This window comes from Strix aluco, chromosome 1, assembly GCF_031877795.1.
Source record: "Strix aluco isolate bStrAlu1 chromosome 1, bStrAlu1.hap1, whole genome shotgun sequence".
In the NCBI taxonomy this organism is placed as follows: Eukaryota; Metazoa; Chordata; class Aves; order Strigiformes; family Strigidae; genus Strix; species Strix aluco.
The window spans coordinates 130,472,587-130,494,474 of NC_133931.1; the positions used below are offsets into that span (position 1 = coordinate 130,472,587).

General features: G+C 40.0%; 1 protein-coding gene and 1 long non-coding RNA gene across 3 annotated transcripts in view; one reads left to right on the forward strand and one right to left on the reverse strand.

Annotated features, from left to right (window-relative positions):
• The window catches only part of LOC141928116 (putative acyl-CoA dehydrogenase 6), a 96,406-nt gene that overhangs the window by 50,711 nt on the left and 23,807 nt on the right, over positions 1 to 21,888 (forward strand). For both annotated transcript variants that reach the window (XR_012624666.1, XM_074835800.1), the window contains exons 3-4: positions 8,781 to 8,910; positions 16,825 to 16,931. Coding sequence is in view for 1 of the 2 variants with exons in the window: in XM_074835800.1 (XP_074691901.1) it covers positions 8,781 to 8,910; positions 16,825 to 16,931 (237 nt within the window). In the remaining variant the exon portion in view is untranslated. The remainder of the gene's footprint in view (positions 1 to 8,780; positions 8,911 to 16,824; positions 16,932 to 21,888) is intronic.
• Positions 1,059 to 12,369, reverse strand: LOC141928148 (uncharacterized). The gene is made up of 2 exons (XR_012624674.1): positions 12,289 to 12,369; positions 1,059 to 5,533 (listed from the first exon to the last, which is right to left on the reverse strand). It is a non-coding gene; the product is annotated as an uncharacterized LOC141928148 (long non-coding RNA).

A 21,888-nucleotide genomic window follows, 5' to 3' on the forward strand; every position in this document is an offset into this window, starting at 1 on the left:
AAAAGAATGCAATTTGAGGTCATAAAAATATTCAAATTTTTGCATTTCTATTTGACTTTTTTTCCTTAGTCTGAGATCAAACTCATGACCCTTCCTGAAAAGCTGAAAATTTGGGGTTTGTCTTAAACAGCTAACCACTCTATTGCTTAGAAATAGAGATGTTTTTTTATGGCTTTGCTTTTGCTAACTCAAAGTGTTTTCAAAACCAACCAGATTTCATAAACAAATACTGGCAGTCCCAGCCCTGCCCATGCTGATGGCTGCATCACCCCTGCAAAGGCAGACATTGCCAGCTGAAGAGAATTTTGCCTGTTAATACTTATAAACAAGGAAATTACCTAATGACAGAGGGGTGTGCTGCTGGCTGCAGCATTAGTTGATAGGTGCATCTTTAATAATCTGTTCACTGTGACAGAGTGAAGAATAGGTTGGTCTGCAATGTGACAGGTATTCTGGGATGGCATGGTATGGTTTTTTTCAGTATCTGGCTCAGCTTCTCAAGGACTTAGGGTGTTAGCCACTGGAAAATCATTTAGTCTTATAAGCCTATGCTGATCAGAAATTCCTGTGGAAGCCTCCTGCAGTGTGCTTCTGTTCGGAGTTCAGTGCTAGTGAACTAAAACCCCTGTGCTAGCCAAGCTAGCTCCAGAGCATGTCTAAAGTTTATTTAATTTGTCACTGCACACATTCTGAAACTTTTTTTCTGGAATTTATTCAAAACTAGCATTTGTTAAATTTCTTCCCCCATGCCCGCAATGTTAATTCTCAGTTTATAACTCCATTTGGAGATTGCAAGTTTTGGAACTTTTGATCTAAGAAAATTTATGCCTTTGGGTCTGACATCTTGAGCTAAGTGGCTAAAGTTTTCCATGTCAGACAAATATGGATTCCCAAAAAGCTATTTATCAGTTTGGACTGGAATAAAAGAGCTTGTAGGAAAGAAAGGTAAATACAGCTTTCAGGTGATAAATAGTCAGCCTTTGTATTAAACCTCTAGTGTAGAAATTTTAATAAATAGCAAATGTAATAAATCTGTTTAATCCCTGAATCACATAGTATGGCTTTTCAGTTTAATTGTTTATTTATGTGAAATTCAGAAGAGACAGAATGAGCTCTGGATCTTTTGAATATTGACTATATATCCTGATGCCTTTAAGAAATGAAAGTAATTCGTCTGCTTTTTGCTCATAAGGTTTGCTACAAAACCAAGTACAATTTCTTCTGATTTCAGATCTTGACCCCTCTACACCCAGCTTTTAAAAAATCCTTAGAAACGAACGTACTTGTATTTAGTCATGTTACTCATCTGTTCTCTCTGTTGTGCTTAAACTGGAACGTGTTCTTTGGGCTTTCTCTCTCTGTTACCCATTGATAAGTCTATTCCCATTTTCTTTACCTGTTGAATGTCCATACATTACTGTAGATTCCTTATAATACCTATTTGTGTATTCACACTTCAGATCCTGTTGGAGGAAAATGTGCCATGATGCAGAGAAACATGAACTTTTTTGTAGTAGTTTGTGGTAGTTCACGTGAGAGATAGAGTCCTGAATAGGAGAACCAGCAGCACATAAAAATGATGTACTGGCTTCCTTCTTGTACGGGTGTGAGATTAATTGATTTATTACTTGTTCAAAATGAATAAACATGTTTAAAAGAAGCTAGTTGAGCAGCTGTGCAGTCATTTTCTTCAGAGAAGGAGTACATATTACATGTGGCTGACAGATGCTGCATGGAGCCTGAAGGCGGATTTCGGTGCCTGTGAGGGCTGATTCACAGTGGTGTCAGTCGGACTGCAGGGGACACACACGGTGCTGAAGGATGTTGATGCAATGTTTGCCTGTTCGTCAGAAGGGTGGCAACCTTCAAGCTGGAGAGAAGTAGTATTCCCTGCTGGGTAAGCCTGACTCAGAGAATTAAACCAAGCATCCAAAAGCAAAGCTTAAACCAGGTGAACGTGCAACATGTTACAGAAACGTATGTGTTCAGTGTATGTAAGGAGGTTGGCAGTTGTTGCTGATTGACTGACCTGAAGCAGTGAAGAGGTTGCAGAGGTGATATTCTTGAAACCTAGGCTGTGGTTTGTTTATGACTCCAAAGAGAAATCCCATGAGAAGTAGCATGGCTTTGCCTTTGAAGCTCAGGAGGTGTGATATACAGGCTATACACTTCTTAACTTCATTTTTCCAGGTGTGGGGGGTTTTTTTGTTGTTTTCTTCAGGCTGTGGCATTTAGTTTGACTGACATTTTCAAACTTATAATAATTGAGATCTGTACTTTTTAACCTTAAAAAAATAAAGTTGTAGGATGGTTTAACTGGGATTCTGGGGAATTGATACTCGGTCAGAGCTGAGAGGGAAAAATAACCTCAGTTTAAAAGTAGGCAGAAGATGGCTGAGGAATCTGTGACCAGTGATTGCATAAAGTTTTTCTCTGAGTTGAAGCTGATGCAATAGCTGGTGCTTGGGACTATGTGCAATCTCGGATTTTCTTTTTTCTTTCTTTTTTTCTGTCTATTGCGTCTTTTTGCATTGTTGATGCTTTGTGTGTTGTCATATGGACATTTTATTCTGTTGTACTGGGCAGCTGAGCTTTTCCTTCCCTGTAACATTGCTTGTGCACAACTTTGGGGTGTTGTGTGATTTTTTTGAAGAGGTCTGATATCCTTTTGAGTTTGAAGATTTATGGAGGTGCAATTGCTGACTCAGATGGCACTTGGTGACACTTCATAACCATTTAGAAAATAAAGAAAGCTTACAAATTTTTGAGGGAGGTTTTTGGAAGTTGGAGGGTAACAAGTGCAGCTGTTGTCAACCAGTGATTTAGAATATATTGCTCTGGTTTTCTAAAGCAGTGTCCTATACAGCTTTGAATCCTCTTTAAATGTGTCCACACTGCCTCCAGCTAGGGTCAGGTCTGTGTAGTGCATTTATTTATCTGCTCAGTGGCAGGCACTGCTGAGTTCCTACTTGGCATTTTGTGTTGTTTTTATAGGGTGTTTTTTATCATTACACTGTGGGAGAAGTTTCTCCTGTGTTTTCCAGTGCAGCTCTGTCTTAATCTAAAACGGTGCTAGACAGATCTGATCACCTTACTTATCTCAGTAAATTGAGTTTCTGAAGTGGCAGTGGTGATGACTTCTATAGCAATGACTATTGTGGGAACACACAATTTGCACTGTTAATTGCTCAGGGATGGTACTTGAGCTGCTAACTGTACATGTTTGAAAAGGAATGAGCAGCCAATCCATATTTTTCCTTTTCCAAAGAATACTGTATTACAAGAGTGATATTATAAGCAAAACTTTGGTTAGCAGAAGAGGTCTTTATCTGCCTTGGATTTTTTGGATGAACTAGTGAGTATCTGTGAGAGATCAAGTACTGTATATGGTTGTGATCTTTGTAGGATCAACCAAATAAAATTATAAAGTACTGTAATTTTCCCTGGTTTGGGACAAACATTCAGTCAAACTGAGGGAGTTTGATCCGCCTGACTGAGGTAATCTGTTAAGGGGAACTCTGTATCTGGTACAAGGTTTTTATTTGTTTCCTTTTTTGTTTTGTTTGGGGTTTTTTTGTGAATTGATGCAGGGGTAATAGCCAAAAAATATATGTGTGTTCATCTCAGCAAGACCGAAGTGGACTCACGGTGTTTCTGCTACGTGAAATGACAGGTTTTTCCACTGCATCCAGCAAGAAACAAATAACCAAGAAGGCAAGAGGTGTTCTCTGAGCTTTATCAGCCTCAACTTTTCAGAATGGGTTTGTGGGAAATTGCACAACACGGAGAGTACCTTTGGTAATTCTTTAAATTCCTTTTATGTAAAGAAGATGAAATGAACTACAGTAGGATTTCTGTACTGTCCTATCTGATGACTATTGCAATTATGTAACTTCAGGGCTCTTTGTGGTCCTCTGGAGTTGAAATTCTTGAACTATATTTATGACAGGTGAGTAAGGTTTGAACACTTAAATTTTGCTTCTATTGATTTAGAATTGTAGACTATGATGAAAACTGGCAATTAGGTCTGTCATCATAGTGTCAGATGTAGGAGTGTCTCAGCCCTATCTTCAAAATGGGAGTTGATTAATGTTTTATTTGTCTTATTCTAGTCACTAGAAATAAGAGCACACATTTGTTTTTTCTTGCGCTGAGTTAGGTGCCAATAGTAGAAATAATACTGCATGATTTCCTTTGGTGTAGATACACTTTATGTGACCTTTGGAAACTATGTAAACAAACAAGATAAATTATATAAGCATTTAAAATTAAATTACTGATAGGGCTGTATTGTGTTTTCACCATTACTTTTTCCAGGCTCACTCACATTCTTAAAACACTCCGAAGACCCCCTGTTTCACCTTGCTTCAACTCACTTACAGACCCTTTTCACCACGGATGTTGTCATTTTCACTGACAGCTATTAGATGGGGTTCAGAAGCAAATTCCAAACAGAGAGACTTCTAAACTCTTAGAAAATTTGAACTAGAGGCTTCAAGCCTGTTTCAAGCCTGTAGCTGAACAAGTGACAAGAAACGTGTTGGTCTTCACAAAAATGAGACAATTATATGAAAGACCTCAGCTTCTCCTTTGCCTTCATATGTCCTTTTTTATAGAAATTCTTTGCCTTTGTTTTCCCAGCTGATCTCAGTGTTTCTGTTTTGACATGTTGCAGCTGAAGATCAGATGGTCTTGCTCTTTTATTTGTACTTTTAGACATCATCTTTGCTTGTCTGCCTATATTCAGATACAAAAGTCCTGATACCCTAAATTATCAGATTTAGTAGAATGTACATCTGCATCCTTTAAAAATGGTGTTTTTTAAAACTTGGGGTTTTCTCTTAGACTCCCACTTCACTGTCAGTGTCACAAAATTGACATGTAGAAATAAGCTGGTCTACATAAAATAATGAGCGTGAGGTTTTTCTTTGGGGGGAGGGGGAGTGGTGTTAAAATAATGTGGTCATGGTGATTAGTAGAAAAGCACAGAGCCAATTTAAAAGAAAAATAGGTTAATATACTGGCCATGGTGTGTTGGATTCACCTTGGCCAGCAGCCAGACACCCGCCCAGCTGCTCACTCACTTTCCCTCTTCAACAGTACAGGGGAGAAGATACAGTGGCAAGGCTCGGTGATCGAGATAGTCAGGGAGACTGCTTGCCAGTTACCGTCATCGGCAAAGCAGACTTGGCTTGGAGGAAATTAATTTGATTTGATGTCAATTAAAATAGATTTGTGTAGTGAGAAACAAAGGTAAATTAAAATGATATGTTCCCCCCATCCTCTCCCCCTTCTTCCCAGGCTCAGCTCAGTCCTTCATTCCTGAGTCATCTCCCTTCCCCCCACCCGAGTGTAGCAGGTGGGTGAGGGGTTGCAGTCAGACCATAGCACCCCCTCTGTGCTGCTTCTTCCTCCTCACACTTTTCCTGATTCCAGCGTGGGTCCTGCCCATGGTCTGCAGTGCAGAATCTTTATTTGCATGTTCATGTGTTCTTGCTTTGGGCTTTATAATTTAATTTCTTAGTAAAAGAACCTGAAATCAAACAATGGATAAGATATCACATTAAACTGTTGAAGAGCTGGAAGTTGTGCTATTGTCAGCAAAACAGTAACAATTTCAATATATGGAGTTGCCTTTTTCTACTCGTTTTGAATTATAAAAACATTAGTGCATTAGACTTTCTGCCTAGTTTTGCTTTGCTTTGTTTTAATATTTCTTGCAAATTAAAAATGGAAATGTAGCCAAACAGTTTTCTGAAGGTCACTCATCTCATTTTAAAGTTAAATGAAATATTTTCTCTAGAAATGTTTTACATGTGTATAACATATAGCTTGTTTAGCTTGTTATTCTTTTTAAAAAAAAAAAAAAACAAACCAAAAAAGCAGTTAAATCTGAAATTGATTTGGTTCCTTTCATTATGGAATTTTCACCTAAAAGGCATGGTGTTTGCTTTTTGAATGAAAATTAAATTGACCTATTAACACTACATCATCGTACAGATACTTCCAGGAGGAGGTGTTTGTTGATGAGACTGGCAAACATGACCCTTCTACCACTAGCTTATTCACTTATTGCAAATAAGAATTACTCCAAAAAGATTAAGTCTTATTCCAAATAAAAACTGAAAATTCATTCCATAAAACATTCACCATGATTGCTGCAGCAGGTGGATATAAGAATGGCCTGGTGGTTTTGTCTCAGTTTAAGAGCTGAGTCCTGTGGCACACAGGGTGATGTGCTCAGACCAGCCCCAAAATAGCTGGCTGGAGTGCCAGCAGCAGGGCTATGAAAGACAGGCTGCCACCGTGTGCTAGGGAAAGAAGAAAGTTGCATCGGTGCTCGGAGCCAGCGCTGCCTGCTGTTGTGTGTGACACTGCTGGCAGCGCGTCTCAGTGCAGTGTCTTTAGCCATGGCATAAGTTACCCAGGTTACTTGGGGATGTACCTGCACTGACAAGTGTACCTGTCTCAATCAAGTACTTTGGGTTCAAAGGAGGGGTTATCTATAATTGTCTGTCAAACCACTCACTTTTTTTCATGAAACTCTTTCTCCTTGGCTCCTGGAATAGAACTGATTAAAAGTTAGGTGTTATCTGATTAAGTTTTTACCATTTGCTTCTGCCCTTCCTGCCTATCTGCATCTGTGGTTGTCTCTTGCATTATCTATCCCCAGATTATAAAGTCTTCGGAGAATGCGTCATCTCTTTGCCTGGTAGGGCTTCCCTCCTCCAGCTTCTCAGCTTCTGAGGCTTCGTTCTTATCGTTTTCTCCATTTAGTAGGAAATTCCTTCAGTGTCATCACTTTGAGAGCTGACCTTCTGAAGCATTTTGTTTTTAAAGTGTAGCATTTAGTAACTAATCTCAAGTGAGAGCAAGGCAAGTCTGTTATATAGTAATATATGATGAATTGTCGTATGAACAAAGAATGTATGTAAGCTGTACACTTGCATAAAATGGTCCTTCTTTCTGTCAGTTTTATGCATAGCATTCCTCCTGTGAAGTTGCTTTGGGTAAATCAAGAAACTAAGGTTTTGATTTGTGAGATTAAGACAGGAATTTAACTGCTTGGTAGACAAAACGAAAGACAAAATTAGTAATAACGGTAGTTTGGCAATAAAATGATTGACTGATTTAAAAAAAATAAAATCAAATGGAAAGCATTTGTGCAGTGCCAAAACTGAGGTTATCTATTATAACCCTGCTATAGATTCATATAAAATTAGCAAAAACTCTGTCATACCACACATCTTTAAATAGCCTTGCCTTTGCATGCTCATACATTCCTTACTGTTCCTCAGAACATTTATTTATTGATGGGGGCTTTGTAAAGGCAAGAGAATTGGATTATATATTATACTAAACACATTAGCATATTACTGTTGTTTTGCTGCACTGCTTAAGCTCCCAGTAAGAATTTTAATTCTGTTTATATTTTTAAGAAACTTTATTTATTTTCAGGTAAAAGTTTGGAAAAGTAGCTATTTTTAAAATTTTGACAATCCAGACTATTCAGGATGACTGAAGGAGAAATGTTACTTGAAAACTGAACTTCATGCTTAGTTTTTTCCATTTGTGTTTTCCTTTCTTTCTGCAGAAAAAAGATGCAAAGATAGTTTCTGTGGGTTTAGGAACCAGGTGATAGCACACAAAGCCCTGTTTTTATATGCACTGTGGTGTTTTGATTTTTGATTAATGGTGTTTTTTTAAAACTTCAAAGCAGGCCAACAGAGGGGTGAGCTCAGATAGAGTTTGGTGTCAGCAAGTGAAAATGGAAGAGGGTCGTCTGCCCCTTATTGTATGTGTGAGGAGTGGGGGATTGTATCTGTTTATTTGAAATTTTCTTAGTTGTTCTTCAAATGAGTAAAAATAAACAAAACCAAAATAGTTGGAGAACGTTATCTAATCAAAGCTTCTCAGTCAACTAATGACGTCAAGCTGTAACCTTCTCTTTCCCACTGTATTTCCTTTGGGTTATAAACTCTAATACAGCTAAGAATTACCTCATCCATCATAGCAATGTAGCCCTTTTCTGTGTTTTGCTATATGGTGGGTTTATCAGTGCTGGACATGGGGAGGAGGTGAAGAATAATATCCTCTTTAATTGAATTTGCAGATTGGAATGTGGGGGGGAGGAATGGCCTGTGCTGGTGCCCAGCCAGCACCCTGGGTCATCGGTGTCCTGCTAATGCAAAATGCTTTAATGACTGCACCAACCAGGTGCCAGGATATGAAATGTGCGTGTTCAGTATTGCACTTGGGTGGATTTTGAGCTACAGCTGTAACTTAACATAGGGACATGACCTGCACATGGTCTTGCTGTATGCTGATTTGGCTGCTGCGTGTAAGAAAGATGAGCTCTGCTTCAGTGTACAGGGGGGTGAGAGCAGGTGTCAGGCGTTATCGTGGAGAAATAAAAGCACTTCTTACCCTGTGGTGATTTGTTCATATGACCTTGCCATTAAGAAAGAATAACTTTGCCTTCTGATGTTGTTTTCAGCAGCATGTCACTTTTTCCAGTAAAAGCAATGATGCTACTTAGGATATCCAGAGGTGACCTGATGTGCGCATGGGTAATTAGAGCAGGTGTAATTTTGAATTCGGGTTTTGTAAAGAATAGTGTGGCATCACTTTTCAGAAAAGAAAGCTGATAACTGTCAAATATTTAAAAATTAGCAATGAAATTGCAGTTGGCAAGTCCTTGCAGTAGCAATATTTTATTTTTTTTCTTGTTGCTTATGCCACTCTACAACATCAGTGTCATGTATTTGTTTCTTCCTCAGAATATGGTGGCATGGGCTTGGACTTCTCCTATAACATTGCACTGGCACAAGAGCTGGGAAGTATCCGTTGTGGAGGTATTCCTATGGCTATTGGAGTGCAAGCTGTCATGGCTACTCCTGCTCTTACAAGGTAATCTTCAGAAAGTTTGGTTTAGCCTAAAACCCAAATTGTCATGTGTTTAGGCCTAAAACTCAATCTGTATATAAGAGTAGAAAAAACATTGCTGTGCAGATTTACTGTCTAGTTGCTCTTCAGTAACATTTGAGGAAGGAACCTACTCTCTACCTCTCTCAGTTTGGTTTAGGGGAGAAAATACTTTTTTTTTAATGTTAGAATATTGTATATTAAAACATAGACCTTGTTTAATAGTATATGATATATTTACAAACACAGAACCTTGGTGCCACAACCAATAAAACAATTTTAATTCCAGAATTCCCCTATTCATGTTTGTGTTTTTTCTTAGTCAGATATCCCAGTGCAGTCATACTAAGGATGCATTTAGTTGCAATGACTGGGATCAGTCTAATTCTATTTTATAATTTACTTGCTTTTTTCCAGCTTTACAAGGTCCTCCTCACTGGCTGTGACTTTTCAGAAACAGTGATCAATATCGGTGTAAAAGTCCTAAAGTTGTAGCACATGTAGCATACTTCCTAAATATCCCCATTCCATCCAATTACTCATTTTGCTTTTTCTCACCTGCTCATGTCAGTGTTCCCCTTTTATTACTTGCTATCGTTCAGGCTCCTGCACTTTCTGAATTTGTTTTGGTTTTTCCCTCCTTTGATAAAAGCAGCAGTTACCAACAACTTCTTCATGTAGTAGTTTCACAGACCCTCTGCTTCAAAACAGCAGTTTGCGAAACTAGAGGGAGGTGACAGGCTGGTTTAGCAGTTTGCCCCTGGAATATGGATACACTTCAAATTCTGGAAGGTGGTGGTGGGGATTAAATTCAGATGATGATGATGAAGTCAGGAATTTCTCTGCACAAAACAGATATACAAGAGGGGAATTTTTGCACAGAAGAGCCTTTTAGGGTTGGGTTGTTTGTTGGTGTTTTGGTTTGTGGTTTTTTTCCCATTCAGAATGAAAATGCCTGTAAATCCACTGTAGAGTCTGGAATGTAGTCTCTGTTCCCTTGACATCCATTTATCCTTCTTCTAGGTATGTGCAACTTTGGGGGTCTTAGCCATGGGAAATCTTTCTGAAAGTCATCTTCTCCTTTGTATAATACACCAAAAGCTTGCTGAAAGCATGAAGTTCAGTATGTCTACTGCAACAGTAGCTTGGTTGTAGCCCATCTGAGAATAAAACTAATATTTTAAAATACTCTAGAGAATAGCACCTTGCCCCCATGATAGCCTTTTATTCCCAGAGATTTAAAAAAATGTGGGTAAAAAAAGACAGGATTTCATTCCATTGCAGTTTTTTGGCCTTCTGTTACCCTGTTCTGCTGTAGCAAAGCTGTGAAACTACATACATTTGTGCGAGTGAAATCCTAAAGTGGATGTTCTTGGAAAGTAAATGTGAAAATGTCGTTAACGTGATGAAATCTGTAAGTGAATTTGCATCTCTATTAGTGAACTTTTCCTCCACTGTTTTCCTCCACAGTGTCCCACTCTTCAGATGTAAAAGTTAAACTTGGTAATGAAAAGAGAAAGGTGGTTGCTACAGGAAGTTTTGCAGGTTTGCTTCAGGCAGTATAGCAAGAGGGCTAACTGCTTGTCCTGGGTCATGGCTTCAAATTGCATTCACAATCTGGAGGATTACTTAAACGTATCTGTGTACTGTGGTGATCCTAAACAAGTTCAAAGAGATAATCCAAATTCTGCATCTTAACTCTGCATTGTTACACATGATGCATCAGTGATGCACAAAATAAGCAGTAATACGGGAATCAACCATCATCCCCTAGGAAACTTCTAAAAAGAAGTCTGGAGCCCTTTGTTGGCTTTCCTAACTTTGGGCTTTATTCAGCATTCTTCAAGCATGTATTGAGTGCACCTGCAAGCCAACTCAGTGAACGCAATACACCATGAAGATGCTCTGCCACTATAAATTGGAGATGTTCCCTCAATTAAATATATAGACAGTGCAGTAGTTTGAAGATGGATACACATATGCATACACAGAGCTTTTTGAATTGTCATACTTTGGAAAAATTAAGTCTTAAAAGTTCTAGAGTCAGGATGTCTCCTGATGCTGTTTCTGCAACTTCCATGGGTTTGTTTCTTCAGTGACAAGCTGTTGCAAGGCTTTGAGATACACAGATAAATAGCAAATACTTGTAGTAACAGTTTTAATTATATAAATAATAAATTTTGAAAATGTTACCTGTATCTGTTTGCCTGTCCACTGTTCTTGCCCTTTTTTAATTCATTTTTTATGATATTGTTTTTGGTAACCTTCAGAAAGTTACATTCATGGTCATAATTCAAAGCAACTGTGCAGATTTTGATTTATATGCTTTTCTATCGTGCAGACAAATATAGGAGAAAATAGTTTTGTTTCACTTGAATATGCCCAGACTGCTCCATTTTTGTTTTCCCAGATTCCTCTAAGTGAAGGAGTAGTGCTTTCTAAATTTGAGAACTAAATATAAAATGTTTTGTCAGCAGTGATCTAACATTTGATGTACCTGGTTCTGAACATAACTCTCTGTCAAGTCTTTCAAGTGCATTCAGATAGAATATTTCACTTGCTTTCATGCTTACTAGTAGAGTGGAGAAGGCAGCTCTCAGCTGAGGAGGTGAATGAGATACATTTCCCTGGGCTTCTAAACAAACCTACGGGGTGACACATTCGTAGTGATACCAGGTCAGTAGAGCTCCTTTATCTCAGCAGTAAGCAATAAACTTTCCTTTTTTTCTCTTTGTCCCCTTATTATTTATAGGAAGACAGTAAGAACGGTGATCATTATTTAGTGGGAAGAGAGTGCTTTTCTGTTTCATCAGCTTACTTGTCATTGATTCTTTCTCCACCCTGAACAGCATCATACCTGAGAATTAATGTCCAAAAAGTTAGTTTAACTGTCTCTTTTCCTGTTTGCTGTAAAGGAGAGAAGACAATCAGAACAGCAGTTTTGAAAAGCAGGATCATCCACTTGATCAGGTGGGAAGAGGGTGAAAATGGGAAGAGGTCATTCAGGAGCTGTGTGGCTTTCCCACTGGCATAGCATAAGGGAAGCTTGGTTTTGTGCTTCTTCAAGAACAGACATACTGAGTTGTATCACTCTCATATTTGGTACTTAATTTGTATAGTGTGCATAAGGTAGGTCAGAGACTGTTATAGGAGCAGCTTTCAGCATATCATTAATAAAAGTATCATTAAGCATTGCTGTCACGATGGCTAGTTACGTTGCGTCCATAGCCAGTTGTGCTGCTTTGTGGTTTTAAATACCCATGAGGGTCTAACCTGGCCAGAGCAATATGATGTGGCAATATGAAGTTAAGCAGCTGCTTCTGAACTAGCTTTCCTCAAAACAGCTTCACGCTGTTCCCATACCTCAGAGGTTTCTCCAACTCCTGGTGACAGCCTGGTTGCAAGTGGCAGGTTGTCTGGTGAGCAGCCTTGAGGACTCCAGAGACGGTGTGGTAGCAGCAAGACACCAGCCACATAAGCAGCTCTTAAAAACTGCATGATCTGAAGAGGGTAATATTTAATAGGACTCCTCTTTTACAATACCTGCATTTGAGTACAAAATGCATTCCTAAATAAATAGAAGATTGACGTAATCATTCTTAACCAAAACCATTCAGGTATTCTTATCTGCATGAGGTAGTCATACCCATCAGGTAGTCTCATACGGGCTTCTCATCTGTATTCTTTTCAGAATGTAGCAGTAGCTTGAACTGAGCAATTTATTTCATAAAATCTTCAAATAACTGAAGCTTAAAGGCTTGATAAAAACGTAGCCAGAGCACTTTTCTTAGAGCTTTTTTTCTTATGCCATCTTTCACAAAAAGTAAATAAGTTTTCTAAATGTGGGGTTTTTAAACTCGCATGTCTTCTTATCTTGACTGAAATAGGGACTTGAGAGAAACCTGACTGCAGTGTAGATTCTATTAAATCCAGGTTATGTAAATTACTGGACTTAATGAGGTTTCCATGCTGTCCAAGGGTGTTTGCTGCCGTTCACCCTGCATTTCTAACCCTTTCTGTGCCTGTAAAGTGCATCTCTTCCCTTTGTTTTTTCTTGCTTCATTTCCTCTATATTGAAGATCCAAGGAGTACTGCTAAGCTGGACCTGGACATCAGATGGTAGGATGCCTATGCAGGGCTATGCTGAGGCAAAAGTGTGGCATGTGGCTACTGCTTTATTAATAGTTTGAGTCTAGGAGCAGAACAGAAAGAATTGGGAGAAATTTACCTCTTGCTAGTCTGTAAGAAGTAAGGTGACAGTAGGTCAGAGTTACCCTCTTTGTCTAAAGGAAATCATCTTTATATTCCTAAGAAGTCCATGGGTAAAGTATCGTGTCATCTTTCAAATACTGTAGAATAGTGCATAGATCATCTGAAAATGTCTCTTTTTTGTTTTTTTTTTAAATTTATTTTTGTTTTGGTGGTGGATAGTGCTTGAATGTGTGAGCTCCAGTGCAAGAAAGCTTGAGTTGATCAAATGCTGAGAGACGTGTTAGAACTGCCTGCAGCTGTTCATATTCAGAATTTCAATTTGCACTTAATAGTGTATCATGCTAGTATATCTGCCAGTTCTACTCAGAACTTGCCTTACTAATTTAATTATTTCACTTCAGCCTCAGCTTTTTCCCCAGAAGCAGAAGAAACAAAAGTGAATAAGATCTGTGGTCCTACCAAGATGATTATCAGCCCAATTAAATCAGAAGTGATATGCAATAGACATATTTTCATTCAGTGTAGCAATCTAACCTGTCAGAAACCAGATATTTTTATATATATCTGAGATGAATAAAGGTGACTTCAAATTTCTAATTGGCAGAGCACATAAACAGAACTATGTGGATCAAGGAAGTGTTCTTACATCTGTATATTGCCATGGTTTTATTTTCCTTTTACCCACCATTTACAAGATTGCATACCATTGCCATTTTTGTGTTTGTGTTCATGACATCCCACCAGTGTTACTTACAAAGTTGGAGCAAGAAAGGATGGACCACTTCCATGTAACTTTTAAAGTGTCAGAATCTCACACTTGGGACTTATGGGTTACCCAGCCCTGGTTTGTTGACTGTAAACTTGTGTGTGTGTATATTTTAGAATGATGCTAAGGCTGCACAGTTAATCACATGGGAAACTATGCTCTGGGGTATGGCCCCAGCTCAGAAAGCAGACATAGCCTGGTCTGTCTTGAGCCAAAGCATGATCTCATTGCAAACAGAGTTTGCTAATTCTGGAGCTGTTAAACTGGAAAGAAGTGGGTATTGCATTTATGCAAACCCGAGATTTTTCTGGGATGCATTTAAGATGGGTAGAATTTTACAGAAACAACATATTTCTAACACAATAGCTAGCTGCTTGCTGAGCTGCATGTCCTTTCTGCAAGGCATAATCTTCTGAAGATAGTGTTGCCAGACTTTTTTTTTTTTTTTAAATTGCAAAATAACTTCTGTAGCCTCATTTTTGGGAAGAGCTGGACTGTTTTCTGGAACTTAAACCAAACAAACAAAGATATCAAACCAAAAACATTATTCTGAGGAAAGTTCTTGTCATGGAAATCCTCTGTTGAAATAACTAAAGGTTGGCAAAGTTGTAAGCAACAGCAAGCATTGCCAAAAATTGTCTAATTCATTGTCTTAATGAATGTTCAGCTGGCTATACTTGATCATGTCCCAAGGAAAAGAAAAAAAAGTACACTGCATAGCAAACTAGGGGACTTTGTCCCAGTATGCTGGAGGAAGGAGTAAACACTCCAGGCTCGCTTCTTGTATTTATTTGGGATTGCTGCTGTGATTATCAGCAGGGACAGGACGAGGAATTGAGCTCCTTGTGTGCACAAAGTGAAAGTGTCTGCCAGCTCCCACTGTTCTCTGGCCATCCCTTGTCCTTTGACTGTTTTTTGTCAGAGTTGGAGTGGAGGGGAAGGGTCAGAGTCTTAGCTGAAATGGCATCTACTTTGCAAGTACTGGGACAGTGTTTTAGAAGGAGGGCCCAGGCAACTGCACCCTGCTTAGGCAGCCTAAGGAGATGAGTGGAGATGCTGACCTGAGAAGACTCATATCAAAGAGGAGGCTGAGGAGGACCTTAACTCTTATGGATTTCTGCTCACAGAAGAGACATCTCATGACCCAAGGAATTTTTCAGTCTATCACAAGAGAGGTTCAACAACTACACCATGAACTTACCATTCATGCTGCAAGACCAAATTAGTGAATGTTAATTAGGACTAAATCAACCGTGAAATGAGATGGACCATGTTTTGAATTGATGAAAGCAACTAAATGTTAGAAAAAAAGAGGGTGCCTCTTAACTGAATTGAAATATGGCCAAGAGAATTTGAGTTAAAATGCCATCAACAGTTTACTGTTTCCCTCTTTATTTTTGTGGGAACTAGAAGAATGGCTGAGAAGAAGCACTAATGACTAATGACTAATGTGTGATTTAAATGCAGATGTGAAATATTAATAATGTAAATACAGATATTTGCAGAGGGTGGCCATCACCTGTCATAACTTTCCAGGCACCACTAAAACCTGGCAAAGACCTGGTGCAAAAGTCAGAAGATACATAGAGAGCAGGTCCTCCATCCTGGCTGACAACAGACTGGTGCAGGAGCATTGAGGGGAAACCACAGGGACTATCACAGAATCACAGAATCACAGAATTGTCTAGGTTGGAAAAGACCTTGAGGAGCATCCAGTCCAACCATCAACCCAACATTAACAGTTCCCAACTGCACCATATCCCTAAGCACTATGTCGACCCTACTCTTAAACACATCCAGGGATGGGGACTCCACCACCTCCCTGGGCAGCCCATTCCAATGCCTAACAACCCGTTCTGTAAAGAAATGCTTCCTAATACTAGTCTAAACCTTCCCTGGCACAGCTTGAGGCCATTACCTCTTGTCCTATCGCTTATTACTTGGCTAAAGAGACTCATCCCCAGCTCTCTGCAACCTCCTTTCAGGTAGTTGTAGAGGGCGATGAGGTCTCCCCTCAGCCTCCTCTTCTCCAGACTAAACAACCCCAGTTCCCTCAGCCGCTCCTCGTACGACATGTGCTCCAGACCCTTCACCAGCTTCGTGGCCCTTCTCTGGACACGCTCGAGTAATTCAATGTCCTTTTTGTAGTGAGGGGCCCAAAACTGAACACAGGAATCGAGGTGCGGCCTCACCAGTGCCGAGTACAGGGGTAAGATCACTTCCCTGTCCCTGCTGGCCACGCTATTTCTGATCCAAGCCAGGATACCATTGGCCTTCTTGGCCACCTGGGCACACTGCTGGCTCATGTTCAGCCGGCTGTCAATCAACACCCCCAGGTCCCTCTCTGACTGGCAGCTCTCCAGCCACGCCTCCCCAAGCCTGTAGCGCTGCTGGGGGTTGTTGTGGCCCAAGTGCAGCACCCGGCATTTGGCCTTATTGAAACTCCTACAGTTGGCCTTAGCCCATTGCTCCAGCCTGTCCAGGTCTCTCTGCAGAGCCTCCCTACCCTCGAGCAGATCAACACTCCCACCCAACTTGGTGTCATCTGCAAATTTACTGAGGGTGCACTCGATCCCCTCGTCTAGGTCATCTAGGGACGATGTTTATTTAGATCTGATAGCTCTCAAACCAACAGTCATAAAGATCAGATTTTGGGCATCTAGATCACACGTTTCTTGGGAGTAAGATGCCTGAATACTTGTAAAAACCTTCTTTAAAAAGATCGTGGCTGCACTTCTGGTGAAGTCTCTGAATCATAACTTTGGAGGGTATCTATTCTGTCTTTTGGCTCTGGGACAGGTTTTACCTAGTCATAGGAGAATTGATCACTGTGTGGGTAGAACAAAATTTGAAACTAACTTGTAAATAAACTTGCCTTCAAAAGCTTTTAATATCTTATCTTTTTCATTATATTGTTGCAGGTTTGGTTCTGATGAGTTGAAAAAACAGTTCCTTGTACCAACTATAGCTGGAGATTTTGTGGCTTGCTTGGGAATCAGCGAAGCTGGAGCTGGGTCAGATGTTGCAAGTAAGTTAACCTAGCAAACTGTCACTTTTAGACAGCCTGGCATTTTAATGGGAAGAATCTGGTTTCCCTGACCCTCACCTTTGCTGCTATCGTTTGTAAGAAATACAAAGGAAGGAAAGTCAGGTGTGGTGAGGGCAAAAAGTAATATACCAGGAGCAGTAACGCATTCCTCTGATGCATCCACATTAATCAAATTGCATGTATTTGTCAGTGAATCAATAGCTATAACCCTGTATAGGCTGAGCACAACAGGTTAATATGCAGCTGTAACACTGGCCCTGGCTTTCTCCTAGTGTTTGTCCTCCTGCTGCTGCCTCCCCTGCTCTGTCCAAGCTCACCACTGACAGGGAGCACTCCAGCACCTCCTGTAGTTGCACAGCCACCATCAGTTGTGCAAATCTGCAGGCGTATGTGATAGGGATGTTGCCTGTCAGCCGTACTAAAACTTGCACTTCCTTAAAACAGACCTCTCCACTGAACATGGGCAAATTGCAGAGCTAGTCCAATTCTGAGAATGATGGCTTCACTTTCACAATGGGTTTCTCTCACTCATTCTTACCTCATTATCTTTGTGATTTAGTTACTCTGAATGCAACTATTTTCTTGTTTTAGTGCAAGAATATGTTTAAAAACATGGACAAATGAAACTATTATTCTGAAGTGCCTGATGCAGTAGATTATTTGAACACTTAAAACTGATATTGTAGAAGAAGTAAAAGATATCTCATCTGACTGTGAATTGTGGACTTCAAGGAAAAGGAAATTACAAGAAACCACTTATAGAGGTTTTGTGGTTGGACACAGGATGGCTAAGGTGAACACATTGTGCTCTTACAAATTACTGAGATGTCTTCCTGCAGACAAAATCGCCGAGTTTGATAGAAGTTTTTTGATCAGCAGAGTCCTATGTCCATCTCCTTGACCAAACTCATGTTGTTTTCTCAAGACAAATAGATAATTATTCAGCGTTAAAGCAAGGGTGCAGCAGGTAGTTTTCAAGAGTTAATGGGATAATAAAATAATGGAACTAAATCTTCCTGCATGATCCATTGCTGTTTTCTTTTCTAGTTAATTGATTTTGTTCATAAAAAAAATCCATAATTTTTATAGACTTGTTTTTCATTAAAATAATTTGAAATTTGAATTTTGCTAATGTAGGAAATGCAACATCATTTATTTTTATTAATGCCTCTCTAGTTTAATTAGATGATTATCAGAACTTTCTAAATATGATTTTAATTTTTTGATGCACTGTTCCAGATATAAGTAACATAAATATTCTTTTAGCTGCATGTTGTTTATTGTCTAGTTTAATTGGTATGATGCACTTGGATTAATACAGTTAAAGAGACATTTGGAATCAACTAGGATTATCTGATGAACCCAGACTGCAGCTGGGAGGCAGACTGCAGCATGAAATGACGATACTTTTTCACCTATCATGGAAGACCTGATGCCTGGTATAAATCCAGAAACCAGCTCAAAATGCTTCTAAAGGGTAATTAAATGGACAATTCAGGCATGAGCAGCACTAGCTTGTCTTCTGAGTAGCACTGATTTGCATGAGGCAGAGAGAACATATCATCTCCAGGTAGCCCAGCTTTACAGTAGACTGAACTGCGTGAAACTCCACTTGATACTTTATTTTCTCAGGCTGTTGGGATGTTTGTCTGCCTTAGGTAAGTGAAGGGGTAGTAAAGCATAGCAACTGTTCACATGTGAAAGTTGGGGACATGCTTCTGCTATGTGAGCCAGTATATTTTAAGCTGAAGAATGACTCAGAGTAAGGTATCCCTAGCATTTTCTTCTGCCAGTTCCAAAATTACTGAAGGTGATGCGAACACAGGAGAAAAAGGAAGTGTTTCTCTACATGGGAAGTGAAAGGTGCCTGGAATTAATTTATTAAAAATTCAACAGAACAAAAAGGACTGTGTATGTTAGTCTACTATAAATTTCAAGTAATTTGAAGCAGCACCTCTCTGCTTTCAAAAGTAGTTGCTGTATGTTGTACGTAGTATTGTCCATGTACAACGAAACTAACACAGAGATGACTTGAGAAGCAGAACAGTACAGAACAGTTGGCATAGAAAGTGTCGTTCTTTAATTTAAGGATTCTTGGTACCACTAAGCATATATACATTTGTTTGGGTTTTATTGATTTCATCTCATGCTACCTCAGAACTATTCTGAAATTTATGGAATGCTTTGCTGATAGTCTGTGGGGGATACGTAAGAACGCATCATGGAAGGCCCTTCCTCTTTCTTCACGTTATGTCTTTCAGCCAACTTCACCCAGTAACCCTGTTCATGTCTACCTCTTCAACATGGTATCTTTCCCCATTTTGTCTCACTGGTGTTGTGGTTTAAGCCCACAGAGGAACTGAGCACCATGCAGCTGCTCGCTCACTCCTTCCCCCTCAGGGATGGGTAGGAGAAAATAAAACAAAAGGCTCGGGGATCGAGACAAGTACAGGCTCACCCATTATGGTCATGAGCAAGACAGACTCATTACAGGAAGAAAAAGAATATCAATTTAATTTGAACACACCACTACCACTTAATTTACCATCAGAGTAAGACAGTGAGAAATACCACCACATCATAAAAACACTTTCCCCCACCCGTCCCTTCTTCTCAGGCTCAGCTTTGCTCCTGATATCTCTACCTCCTCCCCGCCAGTGGCGCCGGGGGGCAGGGAACGGGGGTCGCGGTTAGATCATCACCTGTTGTTTCTGCCACTACTTCCTCCTCGGGAAGCACTCCTCGCACTCTTCCCCTGCTCCACCATGGGGTCCCTCCCATGGGAGACAGTCCTCCACAAACTTCTCCAACGTGAGGCCTTTCCATGGGCTGCAGCTCTTCACAAACTGCTCCAGTGTAGGTCCCTGCCATGGGCTGCAGTCCTTCCAGCAACAGACTGCTCCAGTGTGGGCTTCCCTCAGAGTCCAGCCTTCTTTGGGTGCAGCCACCTGCTCCAGTGTGGGGTCCTCCATGGGCTGCAGGTCGGCATCTGTTCCACCATGGACCTCCACGGTCTGCAGGGGGGCAGCCTGCCCTCTCCCCATGGGCTGCAGGGAAGTCTCTGCTCCAGCACACCTTCCCCACCTCCTCTTTCTTTCTTCCGCTGACCTCAGTGTTTGCATAGGTTTTTCCCTCACACCTCCCTCTCTCAGGTTCCCCTTCTTAAATCCGTTATCACAGAAGCACAGCCACCATCACTAATTGGCTCGGCCTTGGACAGAGGTGGGTCTGACTTGGAGTCGGGGGAGCTTCTAGAAGCTTCCACAGAACCACATCCATAGCCCCTCCCCTGCTACCAAAATCCCACCACACAAAAATCCAACACAGTAGAATCCAGTCTTTCTGCTTTTCTGGGTTTAGGTCATCTTTCTGATGGTGAAAAAACAAAATTGCACATGGTGTCTATAATGGCACAAATACTTCTCCAACCCTAATAGAAATATTACCCTCCAATATGTGATGTAATGTAATGTAATGTTACACACAGTTTCCTGGCTTCTGAATCTTGTGATTAACTATGCAGATCATCTTCATTAGCAGTTTGCTGTTGAAACATAGTAAGATACAGCAATTATTATTGCTTTGTGCCTAAGTACTTATACTTGCCATGTTGAATTTGAAAACTCAAGATCGTTCCTTTCTTGCTGGGCGATACCTCAGTTGTCTGTGTTGATGATGTCTCCCAATTTGTGTCACCAGCAAATTTCATTAGTGTATTCCTGTTCTTCTTTTAAAGACCATTAACAGAAATAGTTAATAGGTTTTTTCCAAAGGCTGATATCCAAGGAGGAGCTCCAATAGTACCCTCCCTGCACATCAGCACTTCCTCTTTTAATGCGACTTGATGCAATTTTCCCTTTGCCAAGTTACTTACCCACATTTCCACTTTTGTTCTAATTCTTATCTTTGCAAAGTTTTAACTCATAGTTACCTAGTAGCATCAATTTTATTTTGCTTGGTCCAACAGGACCTGTTCTGCTTTTTTGTAGAAAATCCATTTTTGTAATAAACAAATCAGGTTGGTTTTAAGTAAGATACCACCACTAAATTGAATTATTTTTTCGTTCCAAATGTGTTTTGAAGCTGTGCAGATTGCCAAAACCAACAACCTTTGTTTTCATTAATTTTAATTTCTATACAGTCCTTCCTGTAGATGTTTTGCTTTGTCAGCTATATTGTGAATCTTTTTGTAATCTCATGTGAAATATTGCTTTAGTTTTGAGGCATCCTCTATATCCTCACGTTTTTTCACATTCTCTTTTCCTTTCTGTGGCTGAAACATTTTTGTTTGCTGCCTCAGTCTTCTTCGATTTTGTTGGTTTTCATGTGCAAGATTTAACTTAGTTTGTCCTGTGGCAGTTCTTACCTTCTGACCTCCAAACTGTAGCTTATTTTGATGATTAATCTCTTTCCTTTCCTGTAGGCATCTCCTGGTTTTTGAAGTGATTATTCATTCAGTTAGACTTGAAACTGTTTCATGCAAGTTTTGGGGTTTTTTTCCTGTACTGATGATGTAAATTCCAGATATGCGGTCTTCATTTTTTTTTTTAAGGATATGCTTATCTTTGATCGTAATAATGACCTTAAAAGGTGAAGCCAACCTTGGCTTTTGTCAAATCTATTTAGATGCATGGCTGGAATCAAGAGCATAGTGGAGAAGAAAACTTGAGGTTCAGGTATGTTGTGATTTGAATGGTGAAGTGACCAGTCCTGATTGCTTATATGGCATTAGCTGTATCATATGCCTTTCGATGATGCCTTGTGGCCTTTCCTAGAAGGGGCCCTCACAGCATGCTCTGTAAGTTGTTGAGTTATAGGCATTACAGGGACAGTGGTGTAGACCTGCCAAAAATGAGTTATGGACCACCCACTGAAGTAGCCTTTTCCCAGAGCTATGCTCTATCAGGGAGAATAATTACAGTCAAATATTCCAAAT